This window comes from Atractosteus spatula, chromosome 1 (genome assembly GCF_055471065.1).
Source record: "Atractosteus spatula isolate fAtrSpa1 chromosome 1, fAtrSpa1.hap1, whole genome shotgun sequence".
Taxonomy (NCBI): Eukaryota; Metazoa; Chordata; class Actinopteri; order Semionotiformes; family Lepisosteidae; genus Atractosteus; species Atractosteus spatula.
Window position 1 is genome coordinate 5,537,944 of NC_142706.1, and position 17,601 is coordinate 5,555,544.

The 17,601-nt window shown below is 35.1% G+C and overlaps 1 protein-coding gene across 4 annotated transcripts in view; it reads left to right on the forward strand.

Moving 5' to 3' along the window:
• Window positions 1-17,601, forward strand: part of glra3 (glycine receptor, alpha 3) — a 51,783-nt gene that overhangs the window by 32,471 nt on the left and 1,711 nt on the right. For 2 of the 4 annotated variants that reach the window (XM_088912413.1, XM_088912414.1), the window contains exons 4-8: window positions 1,154-1,236; window positions 6,445-6,582; window positions 12,543-12,757; window positions 13,528-13,674; window positions 16,089-16,208. In XM_088912413.1, coding sequence (XP_088768539.1) covers window positions 1,154-1,236; window positions 6,445-6,582; window positions 12,543-12,757; window positions 13,528-13,674; window positions 16,089-16,208 — 703 coding nt within the window. Of the gene's footprint in view, window positions 1-1,153; window positions 1,237-6,444; window positions 6,583-12,542; window positions 12,758-13,527; window positions 13,686-16,088; window positions 16,209-17,601 lie in introns of all 4 variants that reach the window. The other 2 variants (XM_088912405.1, XM_088912415.1) reach the window with 2 other exon arrangements.

Genomic DNA, 17,601 nt, shown 5'->3' on the forward strand with positions numbered 1-17,601 from the left:
AAATCCCAACAAAAGACACGTTGTCTTTTTAAATTCCAACCTGCCTTAGTTTAATGTGTTGTCTATGACACGGAAATGGAAATTGTCGAAATGTGGTGTTGTAGCTGACAGCACAGGAGACTTGAGATTAACAATGATGCAGTAAGAACACTTAGCCTCTGGGTAGAATCTCTTCAAAAATGCTTCAATTATAATACTAAATGGACACCTGCAGCTCTCACTTTAAAGTAGGTGCTTGTCACTTACACTTTTATTCTGAAGTGTCAATACTTACAAGTGACAGCCCAAAACAGTGACTCTGGTCACTTTGTAAAGAATTTGTTCAGTATTCAAACAATCACATGTTCAGTTGCAATCAAGATTCATGTACGGCCTGTCACACTAAGTCAAGCTTTTGATCCCTACAGCACATCAGAAATAATTGTCCACTCTTTTACAGTTATTTTCTCCAGTTATAAGAATTAATGCATAGTTTGTGCATAATATACTGTACATTTGTGCAATAGATTAGTATGGTAGTTTTGTAGAGAACATTTTATTATCTGTGGGCACTATACAATAAAGTAAAGCAAAAGCAAGAACATTAGAAACCCATGAGTATGCTTTTTGGTACAACAAACTCAACAGAATTAAAAGCTGAAGTATTTATAGTTTAAACAGTTAAAACAGCAAGCTCTGTTATGAGCTGGTAGCCACAGCCTTGGACCAGCAGAACACAAAGCTAAGGTTTAGAGCCTAGCATTGGGAACCAAAAGCAAGCAGGTGTCCAAAAAGCAAAAATGTCATGTAAATGTATGGAGAGAGAGTTCACCAATGTAATTAGGAGCCCACCTGTTCAAGGCTTAAAGGTAGACAGCAGTATTTAAAATTGTTGTAAGCAATGTAAGGGACCCAATGCAAAGCAGCTAAAATATACAGTGTGTTACTGTTTTCTGTTTGGTCGGTCTTTGGGGGGTAACAGAAACTGTATCAGACAAATGGTACTTTCGAAAAATGCCTGTTTCCAAAATCTTTTTGACTTTGTGGCAATATGTATGGTCCATAATCTGTCTCAGATTAATCTATGGTTCTTGGTTATGTGAGAATGCAATGCCATTGTCAGATTCACATTATTCATTATGTTAATCAGAATTATATTTCTTGTTTATTGCAGATTGACCTTAACACTTTCTTGCCCTATGGATCTTAAAAACTTTCCAATGGATGTACAAACTTGCATAATGCAATTAGAAAGCTGTAAGTAGTAAATCATTACCATTAATTCCAGTAATTCGTTTTGGATTGATTTCATATTGGTGTAGATTTTTTTTTGGCAACACTAAACTATTGCAGTTCTGTGTCCCTTGCTCTGTTCTGTCTTCTAAAGGCAGTGTTGATTAGATGAGCTGGCACCCAATTTCAGGGTAAAACGTGTCAAAATATTCAGCTGTTTCCACTATGCTGGGGGTTTGTCATCTCATCAGACAACCCCAAACTGCACATCAAAAACAATCCCCTCTGTTTCAATCAATGCCACAACACCACATCCTTTTAATATATGGGAGAATGAACATAACAAGCATACATATCCAAGACATCTCAAAGCACAATTTAGGGCTGCCCAGCATGTAACAATATACAGTATATACAGTCTATATAAAAATAAAATATACAAAGCAATTTTTTCATTGGCAGAGAAACCGCAGATATTTTATTTAACATCTTCAAACCCGTCTCAAATCTTTTTAAATATTAAAAATAGCATAGTTCATGGAAATATCAAACTTAAGGGAAGTGTGAAAATATGGCTGTGTTAGTGCAGGTACAGCAAATACTGAGTTAGACCTGGGAAGATTATAGTACATTTCCTGCTATATAAAAGGGAACCGCCACACTATAAAAATTACTGTTACTGTTAATCAAATCAGAATATTTAGAATATCTATAGTAGACTAATTTACTTTGTCTTCCTTACCTACTTTGTTCATTTCAGTAGATGAAGGTGATCCACATGGATTGAACAGTTTCATTATATACCTCAAGGCAAATCATCTATTGAAGCTAAAAAATGAGTTGGATTTAATTATTAATTTAAATCTTTTAAATAATAATTTTAATCATATCATAACATAGTCAGTATTTGCTATTTTTCTCAGTTTTATAGTATATAAACTAAGGAGCACCATCAGAGAAGAAAATAGAATAAATCTCTTTACAAAAGGTTCATTATTCCATTGCAGGCTGCAGCATGGAACTATTGGCAACCATGATGGACAAAAACCTTTGTTTTGTTTCTTTATACTGCAAGATTTTTCTATCATAGATGAGATGCCCACAGCATTTTTAAACTAGAGCTGTTCTCAGGTTGACTGCGACAACTGGAGACTCATTGACCACATGGAGTCAGTGACGAATTGCTTACACCAGTAATTTCTGTAAATACTGGATAAATGTGAGCTGCCATGGGCTCAGGTTTCCTGATTCCTAGCATGTCTCAGGTGAGCATTATGAGGTCTTGGCCAGCCCTGACTTAATTAATTCATGAATGTCAAACATGAGGAACAAGCCAGGGGCAAGCTTACCTTTGTGGTCCATTTATGACACATTTAAACCTTTGAATGAATCAATTAATTGACAAGAGAATATATAACAATAAATAATGTAACAAATTAATCAGGACCCAGAAAACTAGTTATATTTGGTAATTTAGCCAAAATCAAGTGTTGTGCTGAAATTCTCAATTAGGTACACTGTTAAATACAGTGAAGTCACATTATTTAAGAGTGCACAAAAAATGCCTGGAGGATACACTAGATGAAACATTTTAGCTATCAAATGGAGTCAGTTACACAACCAACACATAATGATATAAAAATGGAAAAGACTGTCCCATCCACCACAGCTCATGTCTCAAAAGAAGGAATGGATCAAAACCGCTGAGATCCCCTTCTGAGCTACTTAACTGAAAATAATATATATACAGTATTATTTTACCATTTATGAGACATTGGATCTCTTAGTAGTTTACATTTCAAATTACTTCCATTGCCTAACATTTAGCAACCCTGACACTGTGAAATAGTTAAGCTTCTTTTCTGCATAAATGTTTTACTGCTCCTTTTAAATACTGTACCTGCTCCACCTCCTAAAAAGAGAAATCATATCCTGCTGCTAGAAATCGTCTAGAAATGTACTACCATGTTCTTCAGCGCAAATAATAAAACAGTATTGCATAGACTGAATTATTCTTAGGGGAAAGATATCTGAAGTTACACTTGGGTAGATGCAGATGTGTTGGAATTGAAAAAAGAATAAAAATGAGGGAATGAGCCTAATCTCTGGGGCGAAATCAGGAAATGAGAATATAGCAATGGAATTGAAAAACAAAGAATGGAAACTCATATATTGAATTTTATATGCCTTCTTGGATTAACAAGTCATCTTGTTGCCATTTATTGTCAAAAGCTTTATTAAATTGAATCCCACTGGGTTTCAAGAATACAGTTCAGTCAGAATTTAAAAATTCTCACCAGTGAGCGGTTTAGAGAGCACTGTATAAAACTGAAACAAAATATCAACCTCCTTTTAAGAACACCCTGCTGTCTTTTAATTATATTAATATTTTTTCCATACTTTTGTAATCAGTACCAGTAAGGCTACATAATGCTTCTAAATTACTTCAGTCTTCAGTTCTGTTGAATTTCATAATGGTTTGTAAGCTTTCCACTGCAGGATATTGTACAGTAAGTAGCACATTGTTAAGAGTGTTTTAGATTATCAGTTTCTACCTTTTAAGAATCAACTTCTTGTTGATATATTACTGACAATTGTGCAATTAAACCTGCAATAACTGAACAGTATTTTTCTGCATGCACTGGCATGTGTCCTTAGCTGACATGCTAAGGTCATGCTGAGGTATTCTAGATGATCATAAAAATGTTAACTAATCTTTCGTTACAGCTGTACATTAACATGTTAGGATGCTTACAGTTAACAATTATTGAGTGAAAATGCTGGTATGAGTGGTGATCCAACTCTTCCTCCTTTTAAGATTAAAGCTGAAAAAGATAATATGGACATTGCTCAATTATATAAAGAAATATAAATTCCTTCCAATTACATTTGCTATAATTTATTTAAGTACTTTTCACAAACCACCTCCTTTCCAGTACAGTAACTGCCCTAGGGATACTTGCCTTGTAGTGTTTAATGCTTCAGAAGATAATTTGTCTTTGCTTGTAGACACTTTTATTACTTTATTGTACACTACAATTGGCAATGCCTGTTTGTGTTTCAATCATGAAATGCAGTCCAAATTAAAGCTGGAGATATAAAAGCGTTGTATTCCTGAAGCATAATGAAAGTTTTCATATAATGAAAACCACAAATGGATTGAAATTGAATTCACTGAAGGAAATTTTATTATTATCATTATTTCTTTAAGAAATAAAGGAAAAGCGGCGAAAACCTATTTCAGCTGGATGCCCTTGATGTTCATAATAGACAGCCAAGTTTTTTTCTGACACAGCTGCTCTCCCTGTGATACACTGAAAAACATGATTCAGAGAAATCTGATTATTGGACTACAGATCACATGTCATGGAATCTAAAACCTGTTAAAAGCTCCAAGGAGTTAGAAACTTTGCAAATTGGATCACAACCTCTTGCACTCTGTTTCTTGTCTCAACTTGGAAGTGGGTTGAATTTTTCATTTTCCTTTGCAGTGTCACAAAAAAACACAATACTATATGTACAGTATTGCATAATACTGTATGTAAAGCATACACCGAACAATGAGACTAAACAATGTTTGAAAAGGAATAGGAGAATAACACTAAACCACAGGGTTTTTACAGCAAAAAAAGCAGCAGTGCAACAGACTGTGTAATGTGACTAGAGTCAGCTTTGAAGCCAGACTTAAAGATTGCTGCACTATTTGTAAAACTATCATTTTCATGGACAGAATTGTGTCAGAATGTGAATGTGCACATGGATTTGTTTCTGTTTGTCAGTGAGTGTCAGAGTGAAAGAGTTAGTCAAGTTACGAAGTTGAGTTTGAGCATATTTAGAAGACCCAAGAGTAATAGTAGTAGTAGTGTCGGGTGGACAGGGCACTGTCTTGACAAGCCTTAAGTTTAGATTTTTTTCCTGTAAAATTTGATACATTTTACAGGATACATTTCCTTACTTTTGCGTGTTACTGTGAAAAAGATATCTACCAGCTATCAGCATTTCCAAAACAAGACATTCTGTAACAACATATCAAACATGACTGAACAGATATCTTAATTTTTTTTCTGAGAGAGGAGATTAATGTTACAGTGAAGGTGTTATCTCAGGTCCAGGTGAGTTTATTTAGCAAAAAAGGATTAACCCTTGCTGAATTTATGATTTGAGAAAATATTATCCCCGAAGTATAGAGAGAATTCTTGTTCCTTTCTTTATCTGCACTTTTCTCGTGTATTTTAGGTAAGTTGTGACTCATACTGAGAGAGCCAAGATTTCTTTCTGACTTGCATTTAATTAAACTTGAATGTTAGACTTACATGAAGCCCCAGAAAGATATAGAAGCACAGTTTCACTGTTAAAAATATGCAGCACGTGAAGTCAGCCTTTTATACATTACAGTATTTGTAAGGTAATACTATTTTGAGTGTTAAAATAAGAGCCATGCCATATTTAAGAATCATTCAAATCAGAGTTTAACAGTTTACTGTAATATTTCAAGTAAAAATACATGTGATACATTACATGTGATTTAATGGAAATAATGTTCCTCTAAGCCCATGATTACAACAATTTTGTGCGCACTCCCAACACAATCTAGCAAAAAATCTGGGGCTGGTCTCAAGTATTTTCAAGACAAATTCAGATTATATAAATCTGACAGATGGATTAGCTGCAAGTAGGTGATTTTGTTCCTAGTTATTTTCATTTTTTAGAAAATACAGTATACAGTAAAATAGTTCCTCTAGGAGTACAGCAGAACATGAAAGAGAATTGGATCTATGGTGAAGGTGAAGAATGCATTTTACTGAATAATTTTGGCTTAGTTTAATTAGTATTTTATTACATTTACAGTCTAAATGTTTTCTTCACAAGACAGTACTTAAGTAGACCATCAAAAGAGCTTTGAACTGCATTTAAATATTTTAATTTAATGTTGTGAGATTCTATTCATTAGACTATGTCTGGGCTTTATAATATTGTAGTATAAATATATTGTGAATCTAGTTCCTCTTTATACCTATACTAAAAGATTGTATAGCCATATATGAAATTAGATAAAAAAGTTTATTAAAGTATAAAACACTCATTGACCAACACTTCACAACAAAAACTGAAATCCTCTTAGCAGCCTGTCTAGAAATCACCCAATTAACATTAAAAATTGTATTGTTTGTTTCTGTTCAACATCAGAGCATTGTACTGACTATGGTTTAATCTTTCAATATCATTCTATAGTTGGATACACGATGAATGATCTCATTTTTGAATGGCAAGCTAATGGACCTGTGCAGGTTGCTGAAGGACTAACTCTCCCACAGTTTATTCTGAAGGATGAGTCCGATTTACGATATTGTACTAAACATTACAATACAGGTAAGAAAATGTTTGCTTTTTCAATACATATTCTTGTTTTACTAATTAGTGTGCTTGGTAATATGTATTAAACAAAGTATGAATAGATTCCTGAGGCTGTGTTACTGTGTACAGACTAAAGGAAACCAGATAGTTTCAGAGATATCTTAAAATGAAACCTAGTATAAATGTACAATATAGTATATATTCTGGCACCAGGTCTCCAGAATTAATAATCTAAGCTTTACTCACTGTGGAATTCTATTTCATATATTTTCAGTTAAACATACAGTACGTGGACCAGACATATGGACAAAATAATTAATCAAATTAAACAATGGATCTGGAATGGACCTTTTTACTTTTTTTGTGGTTCACTTGATAATTTCATCATTAAGTTCGATCTCTTGTAACCATAGTTCACTTAACCTTAAACAACAACAATTCAAACAAACCTAGTGATATATCCTTATATCCTATAGTTACTGTACATATGGTTATTTGAGGAAATGTGGGTCCTGTGATGGACAGGAGGGCTGTGTCTTTTTCTGTTTTAATCATATTCCATGTATAAAGCCTGGAGAGAAAGAGGAAAAGACACGGCATACAGTACAGGGGAAAAAAACAGAAAGGTTAAATAAATAAACCCATTAAAACAGAAGGGTAACTTAAATCATGACCATGTACAAAGATAGCAAGATCCATAAGTGTCAATTTATGATCGACACAACTGCATAGCATACATAGATGGTTCCCAGACATTACTAAATGACGCGCAATATTAAAGATTGAATGGAGATGAGATATTCATTCACTTCTTATTTGCACAGACTGCTGATTGCCGTATGTGCAGCCCAGTCAAACTCCACTTGTGCCTTTCACAATCAATTGCAACACGTCCTGGCTTACAGCTAGTGCACAGTTAATCCTGGGTGCTTGAAACATTTTGCAAGCCCTACTGGGATTCAGTCAGTTAAACAGACAGGTCTGTTGAAGTCCCAGTATAATGTGAGGAGGGAAGAAACATATGTCAGCTGAAACAAGTGGAAGTTCTTTAAGGAAAAGGGGAAGTTCAGCAAGCTGGTGAACAAGCTGTCCCTGACTGGTGTTCTATCAGTTTCTTTGTCTGTGCCTGAAAGAAATTCAGTCAGATCACTCCGGCCTAAAATCAGTTATCATACTGCACTGTTTATTTTCAGAAGCCAAAGATTTTGATCAAAAGGCTGTGAAGGCCTTGTCTCACTTGGTGTGGCGTCCAGAATATTCCAATGAGGAAATACTTAGCATTAAAAAGAAAAACAATTGCTAAGATTGTCATCAGTCTTTTCAAACTCAGCTTGAACGAATCTTGAGGGATTTATTATAATGAGACTTCTGATGTTGATTTAAATGGATCAATCAATGTGTCTAGCATCAAATTACTCTGCAACACCTTGCTTTAATCTTTTGTTCTATACTAGACACAGCTTTCTCTTGTGTCACACCCTTGTGTAAGACAGCATCTGGAGGAAAGAATCCACAGAGCATGGGGTTATTTTGTAGAAATAAATATATGCAGTACGAGGTTTAAAAATAAAAGAAACTGCTGCTAGGTATACCCTAGAGGATTAAATTTACACAGACTTTTTCCTTGCAAATATGGCTTCACATGCATTTCTTTTAGTCTGAAAATATAATTATGTATGTATGTTCCGATGCTGCTCACTAGATTGGCTTGATTTTATAAGCATCTAATGATAACAGAATGACTAAACCAGAAAGGACTCGCGTAATGCCCTATGGTCTTGCCATGCTTTTTAAATTGACATGTCATTTTAATGAAATTATGGCAAAATACTAAATCATTAAAGCACAGAATATTTTATAATATGTTACTTATGAATATCAAAATGTAATGAAACTATGGCATAAATTAATTTTGAAAGTCATTTCTATTTTTAGAAGGTGTTTGGAAGTAGGGGAGGGTTATTCTGGGTGAAAACATTGAGAAACAAAGCTTAGATGGTCAGTTACAAGTTTTATTAGAGTAATTTGCAAGGCAGTGGAATCTTGTTGCACTCTGTTAAACATGAGTATTTCCAAATACAAAAATATTTCAGATCTTCTGCAAAAGAAAAAAAAACTTGCAGTCACTATAAGAAATGCTGCTAAACTAAAATATTTTTTTTAAATTTTCATGTGTACAGTATTTTACAGTACAGTATTTTATTCTGTCTGGGAATAAAAACAAGACTTTACCATTAATGTATTACTGTGCTCTGTAATATGAAGGTGTCAAAAGAATACTCATTTAGCTGTACATTTTACTTGTAATGTGTTTCATACCTCCAATTTATTCATATGCACATCCATAATAATAGCTCATAGGTGATTATGCAACTCAGTTGTGACATATGCTGTTTATAATTTATGTCAAAGTCTGAGTAATAAGGGTGGGGACACATTAGTTATATATTTCCACTGCTTGCTGCTCAAGCTGCCATGGGCCTTCTGCGACGCTGTCATTCATGTAATAAACAGAATTTGGCTAGTGGTCTCCCTTCCAGGTATTCGTGAAAAGGCAATGTACGGATGACTCACGAGCACGAATTTTACATGATAATGAGTCATGTTCCAGTCAATGTAATTGCTGCTGCTTCTCTGTTATTATCGGGGCTCTTCATCACACTGATATATCTTTGTCCCCTTAGCTTTGCAGAAAAGCATGCAGAGCATGGATATACTGAAAGACCTTTCTTTGAATGCTCGGTTTTTCTCAGAACTGTCACTCGCTCTCACAATGCCTCAGCTTGCCTTCTAAATGTGATAAAGCTGCAAGCAAGAAACTGACATGAATGTCTCTTCATGTATACCATTATCATATATATTTTTTTTATTAATATATTGTATTTATTTGTTTTGTGCACTATAGTTAGTTCTCTTTGATTCAATTGGTAAATTAATGTCACGCCTGCTTGTGTTGTAAGCGCCTTAAATTAAACAGGAGGCTTGTAAAAATTTAAAAGGGTTGCTGGGAACCTGTGATTATCAGAGCTCTATGGAAATAACTACATTTCCATCACTTCAGGTAAAGAAGTATTTCAAACGTGGACACATAGAGACGGTGAGAAAACATATCCAAATAAGAACTGAAAAAAGACACTTGCACTGAAGAAGACACACATCAATTAATTGAAAAAGCCTTGGAAAATGAAGGCATTGTATTAGGAGAAAAACTAAACAAAAATTAAGAAACAGATCTGTCCAACAAATTTGGATGAAGTTCAACATACCCCAGTCTTGTTATGAGAGAAAGAGAAAACTCACAAGAAGAACCAAGATTTAAAAGACCAACACCTCCTTCTGTGATAATCATCCATTCTAACAGTATGGTGACTGTCACAAATATACATGATGGCTTGAACACTGGTGGGGCTGAAGAGGGTGTCATTATACACCAAGTCATAGGCCGTGTTCCTCTTGTAAATGGCATTCTAAATATTAAATAAACTGTTGTTAATGTTTAAATTAAAGAACTAACTTTAACTGACAAGCTACAGTACATTATGTGTAAATTAAGACTATTAAATAGACAAGAGGACATCTCTATAGCAAAGGAAAAATAACATAAACCTGAGTTTTTAGGCAATATGCAGATATTATGCAAACTATGCAGAGCACAATAACTGTATGAATTCTTAATTGGATTCACTTGATACATAATGCAACTTTTATAAAACAGACACATTAACAATTAGTTTTTCCCTGGAGGTGAAAATGTATATAAAGTAGAGTCTGTATGTTGGTTTGTTCCTTTATGCATTTGGACACCCCAACGAACCAGAGTGACCATACTTTGCATGGCCTCTTCTCACAGCTAGGGAAAGAGCAAGAGCTATGTTTGTCCTCAAAATATGTGACCCATGTAAAATATTTAGACAGTCCACAGTAGTCCCTGCTGCCCTTTGCAAAACTACGCGAAACACGAATCAGAGGCCATGAGTGGGAACTATGTGGAAGTACATTTAAAACTAGGAACAGGTCTTCATTCAAAGGGCAGTGGAAAATAGGAAAGTAGATCCTTGGATCAATTATTTACCAAATGGGCTAGATGGTCTTAACGGATTCCTCTTGTTCGTAACATCTCTTGTATACTTTTATTTTTATTTCAAAGGACGCATGGCAGCCCAGTATGGCAGTATCACAGCAGTATGACAGAACAGTACAATAGAAGCCTTTAGAATGTTCCACAGTTTTTAATTAACCCAGGGTACTGACCCCAGGCTGGTCCGTTTCATGCGTTTGTGGAGAAAACTGCATTTCTCTCAGGATTTTATTAACTTTGGGTGATGCTCTGTAGTATTGCTAGTACGTGCTCAGAGCACCTCTCCTGGATATGGAGAAAAAGAAACAATAAGAATTAAAAAGACACAGAATCTTTCATATTAATAATTCCTTGCACTTAGCACTTTTTTACACACTCTACTTGAGGGCTTTACAGATACTGGGGGCTCCCCTCCACCACCACCAGTTTGTTGCACCCACTTGAATGACGCAAAGTGTTCAATCACCAGTTCAAAATTAGACTCAAAAAGATTAAGGCTTTTAACCAAGAGGACAAAAATGCTTATCATATTATTATTTCATATTACATGTTTAAAATAATGCACACTTATTGAAGTGGAGCCTTCTGATGCAACCAGTGATTAATCTTGAAATTTCAGAGCATCTAATGATGTAAAATGAAAGAGAGTTATGTATTGCTCTTCGAATTCCTGCTCTGATTTTTATCTTGCTATTTGTATTCCAAAACATCATTTATAGTTAAGAGCAGAGGTAAGTGCACTAAGCCATGCACTTATATTGAAGCATTAACTTTCTCATCTTTTGAATTGCAGTGTTAAGAGGTTGAAGGAAATTAGATTTCAGATTAATGCTTTTCTGTGCATGTTGTTGTTGTGAGTTACTGATAGCAGCAGCAAAAAAAACTATTTTCTGTTTGCTTAGGTTTTGTAAAAAAAAAAGATGATTTGAACTGGAAGCACTTTTTTGAAAGGTTGCGTGCAAACTAAAAGAAGGATCATACCTTTCATCATACAAAATCCTGTAATTTCTGTAATCACATGTATATACAGACATACATGTTGTATAATTAAGTTCACTATGCTTCATTGTTTTGCATACTGCATAGTGTATGTTGCAAACATTAGATTCTTCAGAGCAATTGACAGATCATATTGCCTCTTGTCAAGTTATATTTCAGGTTGAGGGTATGCATACTGTAGCTCAAGCTGTTCATGCGTGAAATCATGCTTGTCCTTGACCCAAGTGTTCGAACAGGAGTGGGACTTTTACCTGGGGCTGATGGAATGAACTTTGATCACAAAAAAATACCCTTGGCAACATGTTTAAAGAGGAATTTGTCCACAAGCATTGTTGCTTTCTACAGTAATTGTTTCAGCTGTGTTTATTAAATCACAAACCAAAACATGATGCTTACAGTGCGTCACTTCTTTCTTTTGGATATTCAGCTAGTGTTCTATCAGGAGTTTAGTAACATTACAGACTAGAGTTGTGAGTTTCCATAAAAACTTACAGATTTCTGAATAACAACACAAACCGTCAGAGTGTGTAAGTTTGACATAGGCACCTGCAGCCCTCAATGGCAAAAGTACTGCAGGTTTTTCAGGAAATATTCAGCAAACAGCTGATTAAGACCTAAACACACAGGTGATGTGTTGTCTTAGATAAATAAATTGTAAAATTTAGTGGTTAAAATCAAGAGTGTAAAGAAAATTAATGACCATGTCACCCCCAAGGACTGGACATGACCGCCCCTGGTGTTAACAATACTAATCTTTAAGTTTTGATTTCACAGTCATCCTTACCACTGATGCAGAAGGTGGCAGTGGGTTGTTAAAACTTTCTTTTTATACAGGATGCTGCTGCATTTAACATATTTAGGCATGTTACATTTGGATCATTCTTTTTGCTCATGCCAGGAAAGTTCACCTGTATAGAAGTGCGCTTTCATCTCGAGAGACAGATGGGATACTACCTTATTCAGATGTACATACCCAGTCTTCTGATCGTCATTCTGTCCTGGGTGTCATTTTGGATCAACATGGATGCAGCCCCAGCTCGAGTAGCTTTAGGTATCACAACTGTGCTGACCATGACAACACAGAGCTCAGGATCACGAACATCCCTGCCAAAGGTATGAAACAATCAATTTAAGCATTTTCTTCTGCTTAAGCAGCAAAACATACTTCTGAATACTTCAGAATTCATTCTGCTTAGTTACTGGATATCATCAAAAGTGATGAATGAACCAGTACCCAAGACAGCAGAGCATACTGTACCTACTGTAGGCCTGTCCAGGCTTTGCAGATGGGGTGGTATTATTTGAAGCATCTACAGTGTCTTTCTACCTCCCCATTTTCGCTTCTTACTTTGGTGAAGGTTTTTCCTGGTCTCATCTGTTCATAAAACATGACTCATGTTTGTACTCCAGATTAAATTCTGTAGCATGGTGGAGTTAATGTGATGGTCTGGGCATGCAAGGCCATTTTTGGAATTAATCTCATGATCACAAATACAAACTGATTGACTGTAAATAACAAAATAACAGTTTGGACATTTGGAGGGCACTGTATGTAATTGTAAATTGTATTGCAAATGTGCAGAAATGCATGCAGTACTTGCAGATGTTTGTGGTACTAACTTCCATTTGAATGCACACGTGACAAAAATAATACACATAAATAACACATAAACAATACATCTATATTATATAATACAGATATATTTGTATTTTTTTAGATAGTAATTACTTTGGAGATATCATTAATCATTTAAGTAAGTGAAAGAATGCTAGGATTAACAAAACACTTTCAATACACTATGATGGAAAAGATTTATCAGATTGACAAGAAATCCAAAGCATTCTGGATCTGACAGTGATTGATGAATGTCTTTTTTATTTAGGTGTCTTATGTCAAAGCTATTGACATCTGGATGGCAGTGTGCTTACTCTTCGTATTCTCTGCACTGCTGGAGTATGCAGCAGTCAACTTTGTCTCCCGTCAACATAAGGAACTGTTGAGGTTCCGCCGCAAAAGGAAGAAGAACAAGGTAAAACCTTTGTGGAGAAACACATACTGTGTAATTCAAGACGTGGCTCAAACTGACATCACACAGTTTCACTTTAAATAAAATCATCTTCAGTCGAGGCCCAAGAGAACCCTCGTCTTCCAGTTTTTCAGGGGATGTAAAAATTAGGATTAATTGTTACTAAGACCTCATTTAGGATATAATTTGCAATTTTTATCGCTAGGTTATAGAAAGCTTTAGCTGCTCTCGAATCAGTCCAGAGAAGAGCAACCAGATACCTTTTAGAGCTTTAGAGAATGTTCTACACTGCCAGGCTCAAGGGACTGACCCTTTTTAGTCTAGAGAAGAGAACACTCTGACAAGACCTGATCCAGGGCTTCAAAATCCCCAGAAGCACTGAAAGAGTCACACTGTCACACGGAACCAACTGTCCGTGTCTGCCAAAGCCCAGCTTTACTGCTGTTTTGAAAGCTACATCTTTTGACATGGACATCTGTTAAGATGCTATAGGTTTTGAAGGTCTCAGTTTCTGACTTTACGTTTATCTGTCCAGAAAATGGTAGCTATTCTCATTTTTGTGACCTCTGTTGCTTTTCTTCTGACTTTTATATTTTATATATTTTTTTAATTATCTGCTTTCATACACCTTCAATCATGTATCCTGCTCCATAGAAGAGGGTGTCAATTTCTTAGCTTTTTTCCAATTCTTATACATTGTTCTTGGAAAACATCCTCAGCTGCTTCTATGTGATTTATTGCGCAATGCTCAGTATAAATAAGCAGAATGACTTCTTGTCAATTTAATATTAAAAATACAATAAAAACCTGCCACCTAGTGTATATAAATAAACATGACATCTTTCTTCCCTGCAGAAAAGGTCTGGATTCTATTCCAATATTTTTGAGTATTCGAAGCAACAGCTACTGTATATAGAGACAACAAATCCAGGCACATTGGAGTAGTATGCATTTTTGCATATCTTGTATGATTAATATTGCATGTTGACCTACATGTGAGAAATCCTCAGCTGTGTTCAGAAGAAAGCATTGCTTTTTGAGTTGTTTGAATATGTTGATCATCCTGGAGAATAACAAAAACACAAAAGGCAAAATAAATGTACAAAACATAGCATAATCATCCATACATGAGTTAAAAACAAAAAAATAATTATTTCCCATAAACATTTCTTTGAAATCTAATATAACAAAGAAACAAACACATATCAATTTTGTATGAGTAATTTTGAATATTAACAGTAAATGAAGAAAGCATGGTATTGCAGTGTATGATACATTTCACCCAATACATTAAAGAAGAATTACTGTATAAGTCTTAGATTTAAGGATTAATATCCTCCCCATAGTCACATTATTGACAGTACAGTTATTCCTCATTTTAGTTTTTAGTCTGCAAACCTTATTATATTTTGTTCATATTTTTAAACCTGGCATTAATTCATGTTCATTTTGTCAAATCGGCGAATTTATTACTATACTGTATGTGCACCTTTTTGAAATGTATACAGAGCTGCCAAGTTTGAATACTTGGTAATTTCCCTCTGAATTTACTAAATATTTCTAAATACTGTATCTTTACTAACAGCTGCTTAAATCCCAAACTTCAGAAAGTGCTGGCTAATCTGAATAAGCTTTGTGTGTGTGTGTGTCTTTTCCCCTTTGTTTTTTATGGACTTCATAGAATTCTCATGTTTATTTTAACATGCAATCTGATAATTTTGATTTGTTTGTTTAAATGTAGCAAATGTGTGTTTTTCCAAAACAAACTCATTCCCCAAGCCCATTCTGAGAACAGTTTCACAGTTTGCTGAATGTTATCATGTGCTAAAGTCCCATTTCAGCTACAGCCGATAACAGTATGTTATTTGATGTTTAGATAATAGAAAAGAAGAAATATTTATTGTAGACTGGTAACAGAATTTAATTAGTGGTAAACATATAACACAAGTTATAACAAACATAAAGCAATGAGAAAATTAAAACCATATTCTTTCATTCAACAAGCCTAACTGATTTTACAGGCCACATGCAGATACGTAATTGGATCCAATTCCTACTTTTAAAAAATCTATGGGAAAAACAACAAATAATGTTAGATTAGAATTGATTTTTTTAGTATTTTTAGTATTGATTAGCACAAATTTTTTAACCCTTTTCATTCATCATACTTGCATTAACCAAAACAGTTTATCTACTTTAAACTTTCCAGAATCTGTAGGATTTTTATATTTCAGAGAAGCACCTGCAATATACGGCATGTAAAAAAAAATATTTTAATGACCAAACTCAGATTTGAAAAGAGCCCAATCACAACGAGAGTCAATTCCTTGAACCAAAATGACAGTGACTATTTGATCACCTTTGTGAAAACCCTTTTCTGTTCTTTTTTTGGGGGCCTTCCTCTGCTTTGATGAAAGAATGTTGAGGGGGTGCTTGATGGAAATGAAAATGCTGACTCGTTACGACCTAGCAATGGTTTGAGAAGCGCCGAGCCTCTATACGGACCTTTGGCGCAAATCTCCAGTTCAGATTGCAGGGTAAAAACCCCAGCAGACGCCCTTCTCTGTCCCGATGTGCTTTTCGGTAGAAGGCTCCAGCTCTTGGCATTCCCCTTCCATGTCGTCCCAACCCCTCCTTGCTGTTTACGTGGTGACTCATGCTGGCATCATCAGAAATTGTCCAGAAAAAATTGAAGACTTTTGTTAGATAGATACTTTATTGATCCCGTGAGGGAAATTGCAATGCAACAGCAGCTTTACACAGACAACACAGCCACAGTGTAACGAATGATACAATAATAATAATAGTACAATACATACAATACAATCAGTACAGTGAGGGGTGCACTAAAAGAGTTACTCACAATCCGGACACACAAAGAACAAACTAGAACAGAACAGTACGCAGAAAAATCGTATCACACATATGAATATAAAAATAGATGTAAATATAGATATAGATATAAATATAAATGTATTGCACGGGTCCCTGGCGTATATTGCACAAAAAACAGTTGTAAACGGGAAAAAGAAAGAGAACAGATGTAGCAGTAGATGTGTAGATGCGTTCAGTCCAGAAACAGGTCACTGTCAATGTTGCCTCTGCCCAGACGCAAGGGCAGAGGCAACATTATATGAACATTGAAGAATTAATGACATGTTCTAATCAATCAGTTGGCATTCAATGGTTTCCCAGTAGCTGCCGATGTGGGATGATATTATGGTAGTTTCCTCTATACTGTATACTGTGTACTATTCCTTTATATAAAAAGTGAAATAATTGTTCTGTCCAACACAAAAAAATGCCCTCCTCCTCTTCATTGTGTTTCTAGAGAAAAATTAAACTGGTTAGTGCTACTGATTAGATTACTTTTGTCCGATCAGCTTCTTTTAATATTTAATATGTATCCTGCTGATGTTTGCAAGGTCTCTTCAGAAGGAAGAGTTCACCATGCCTGAGAGGAATGTATTTTTAGTTTGCAGATAAGCCCCAATGAAAAACGGTAAAATGACTGGCAGCATTGCTTATTTGCTCAGCAACGCCTACAGACTGCACAAACAGTTTAACTGGTTAATTGTGATTTGACTCATGTCACCCTTTGAAAGGAGACCTGATATAGAAGGGAGGTCTTTGCATGATGCAGCCAGCAAAGTACCCTGTAAATGAGCCTGTTTTCATGTTATGTTATCCTGTTACTTCAGTTGCTGCATTGTTATAACTGAAAGCACATAACTGGCAAAAATAACAAAGTGGAGATAGAGCAGATTATGTGAGGTTTGCGTTGATTTCTCAATAATTAAACTGGTGAGGTATACAATATTACTACAAACCGTACTGGAAAGTGTTTTTTATTTTTAAGCAAATCCTAATGAGTCATTTAGCATCTTCACCTTGATTCAGAACACTTTTTTTTAGCTTGATAATGATTAA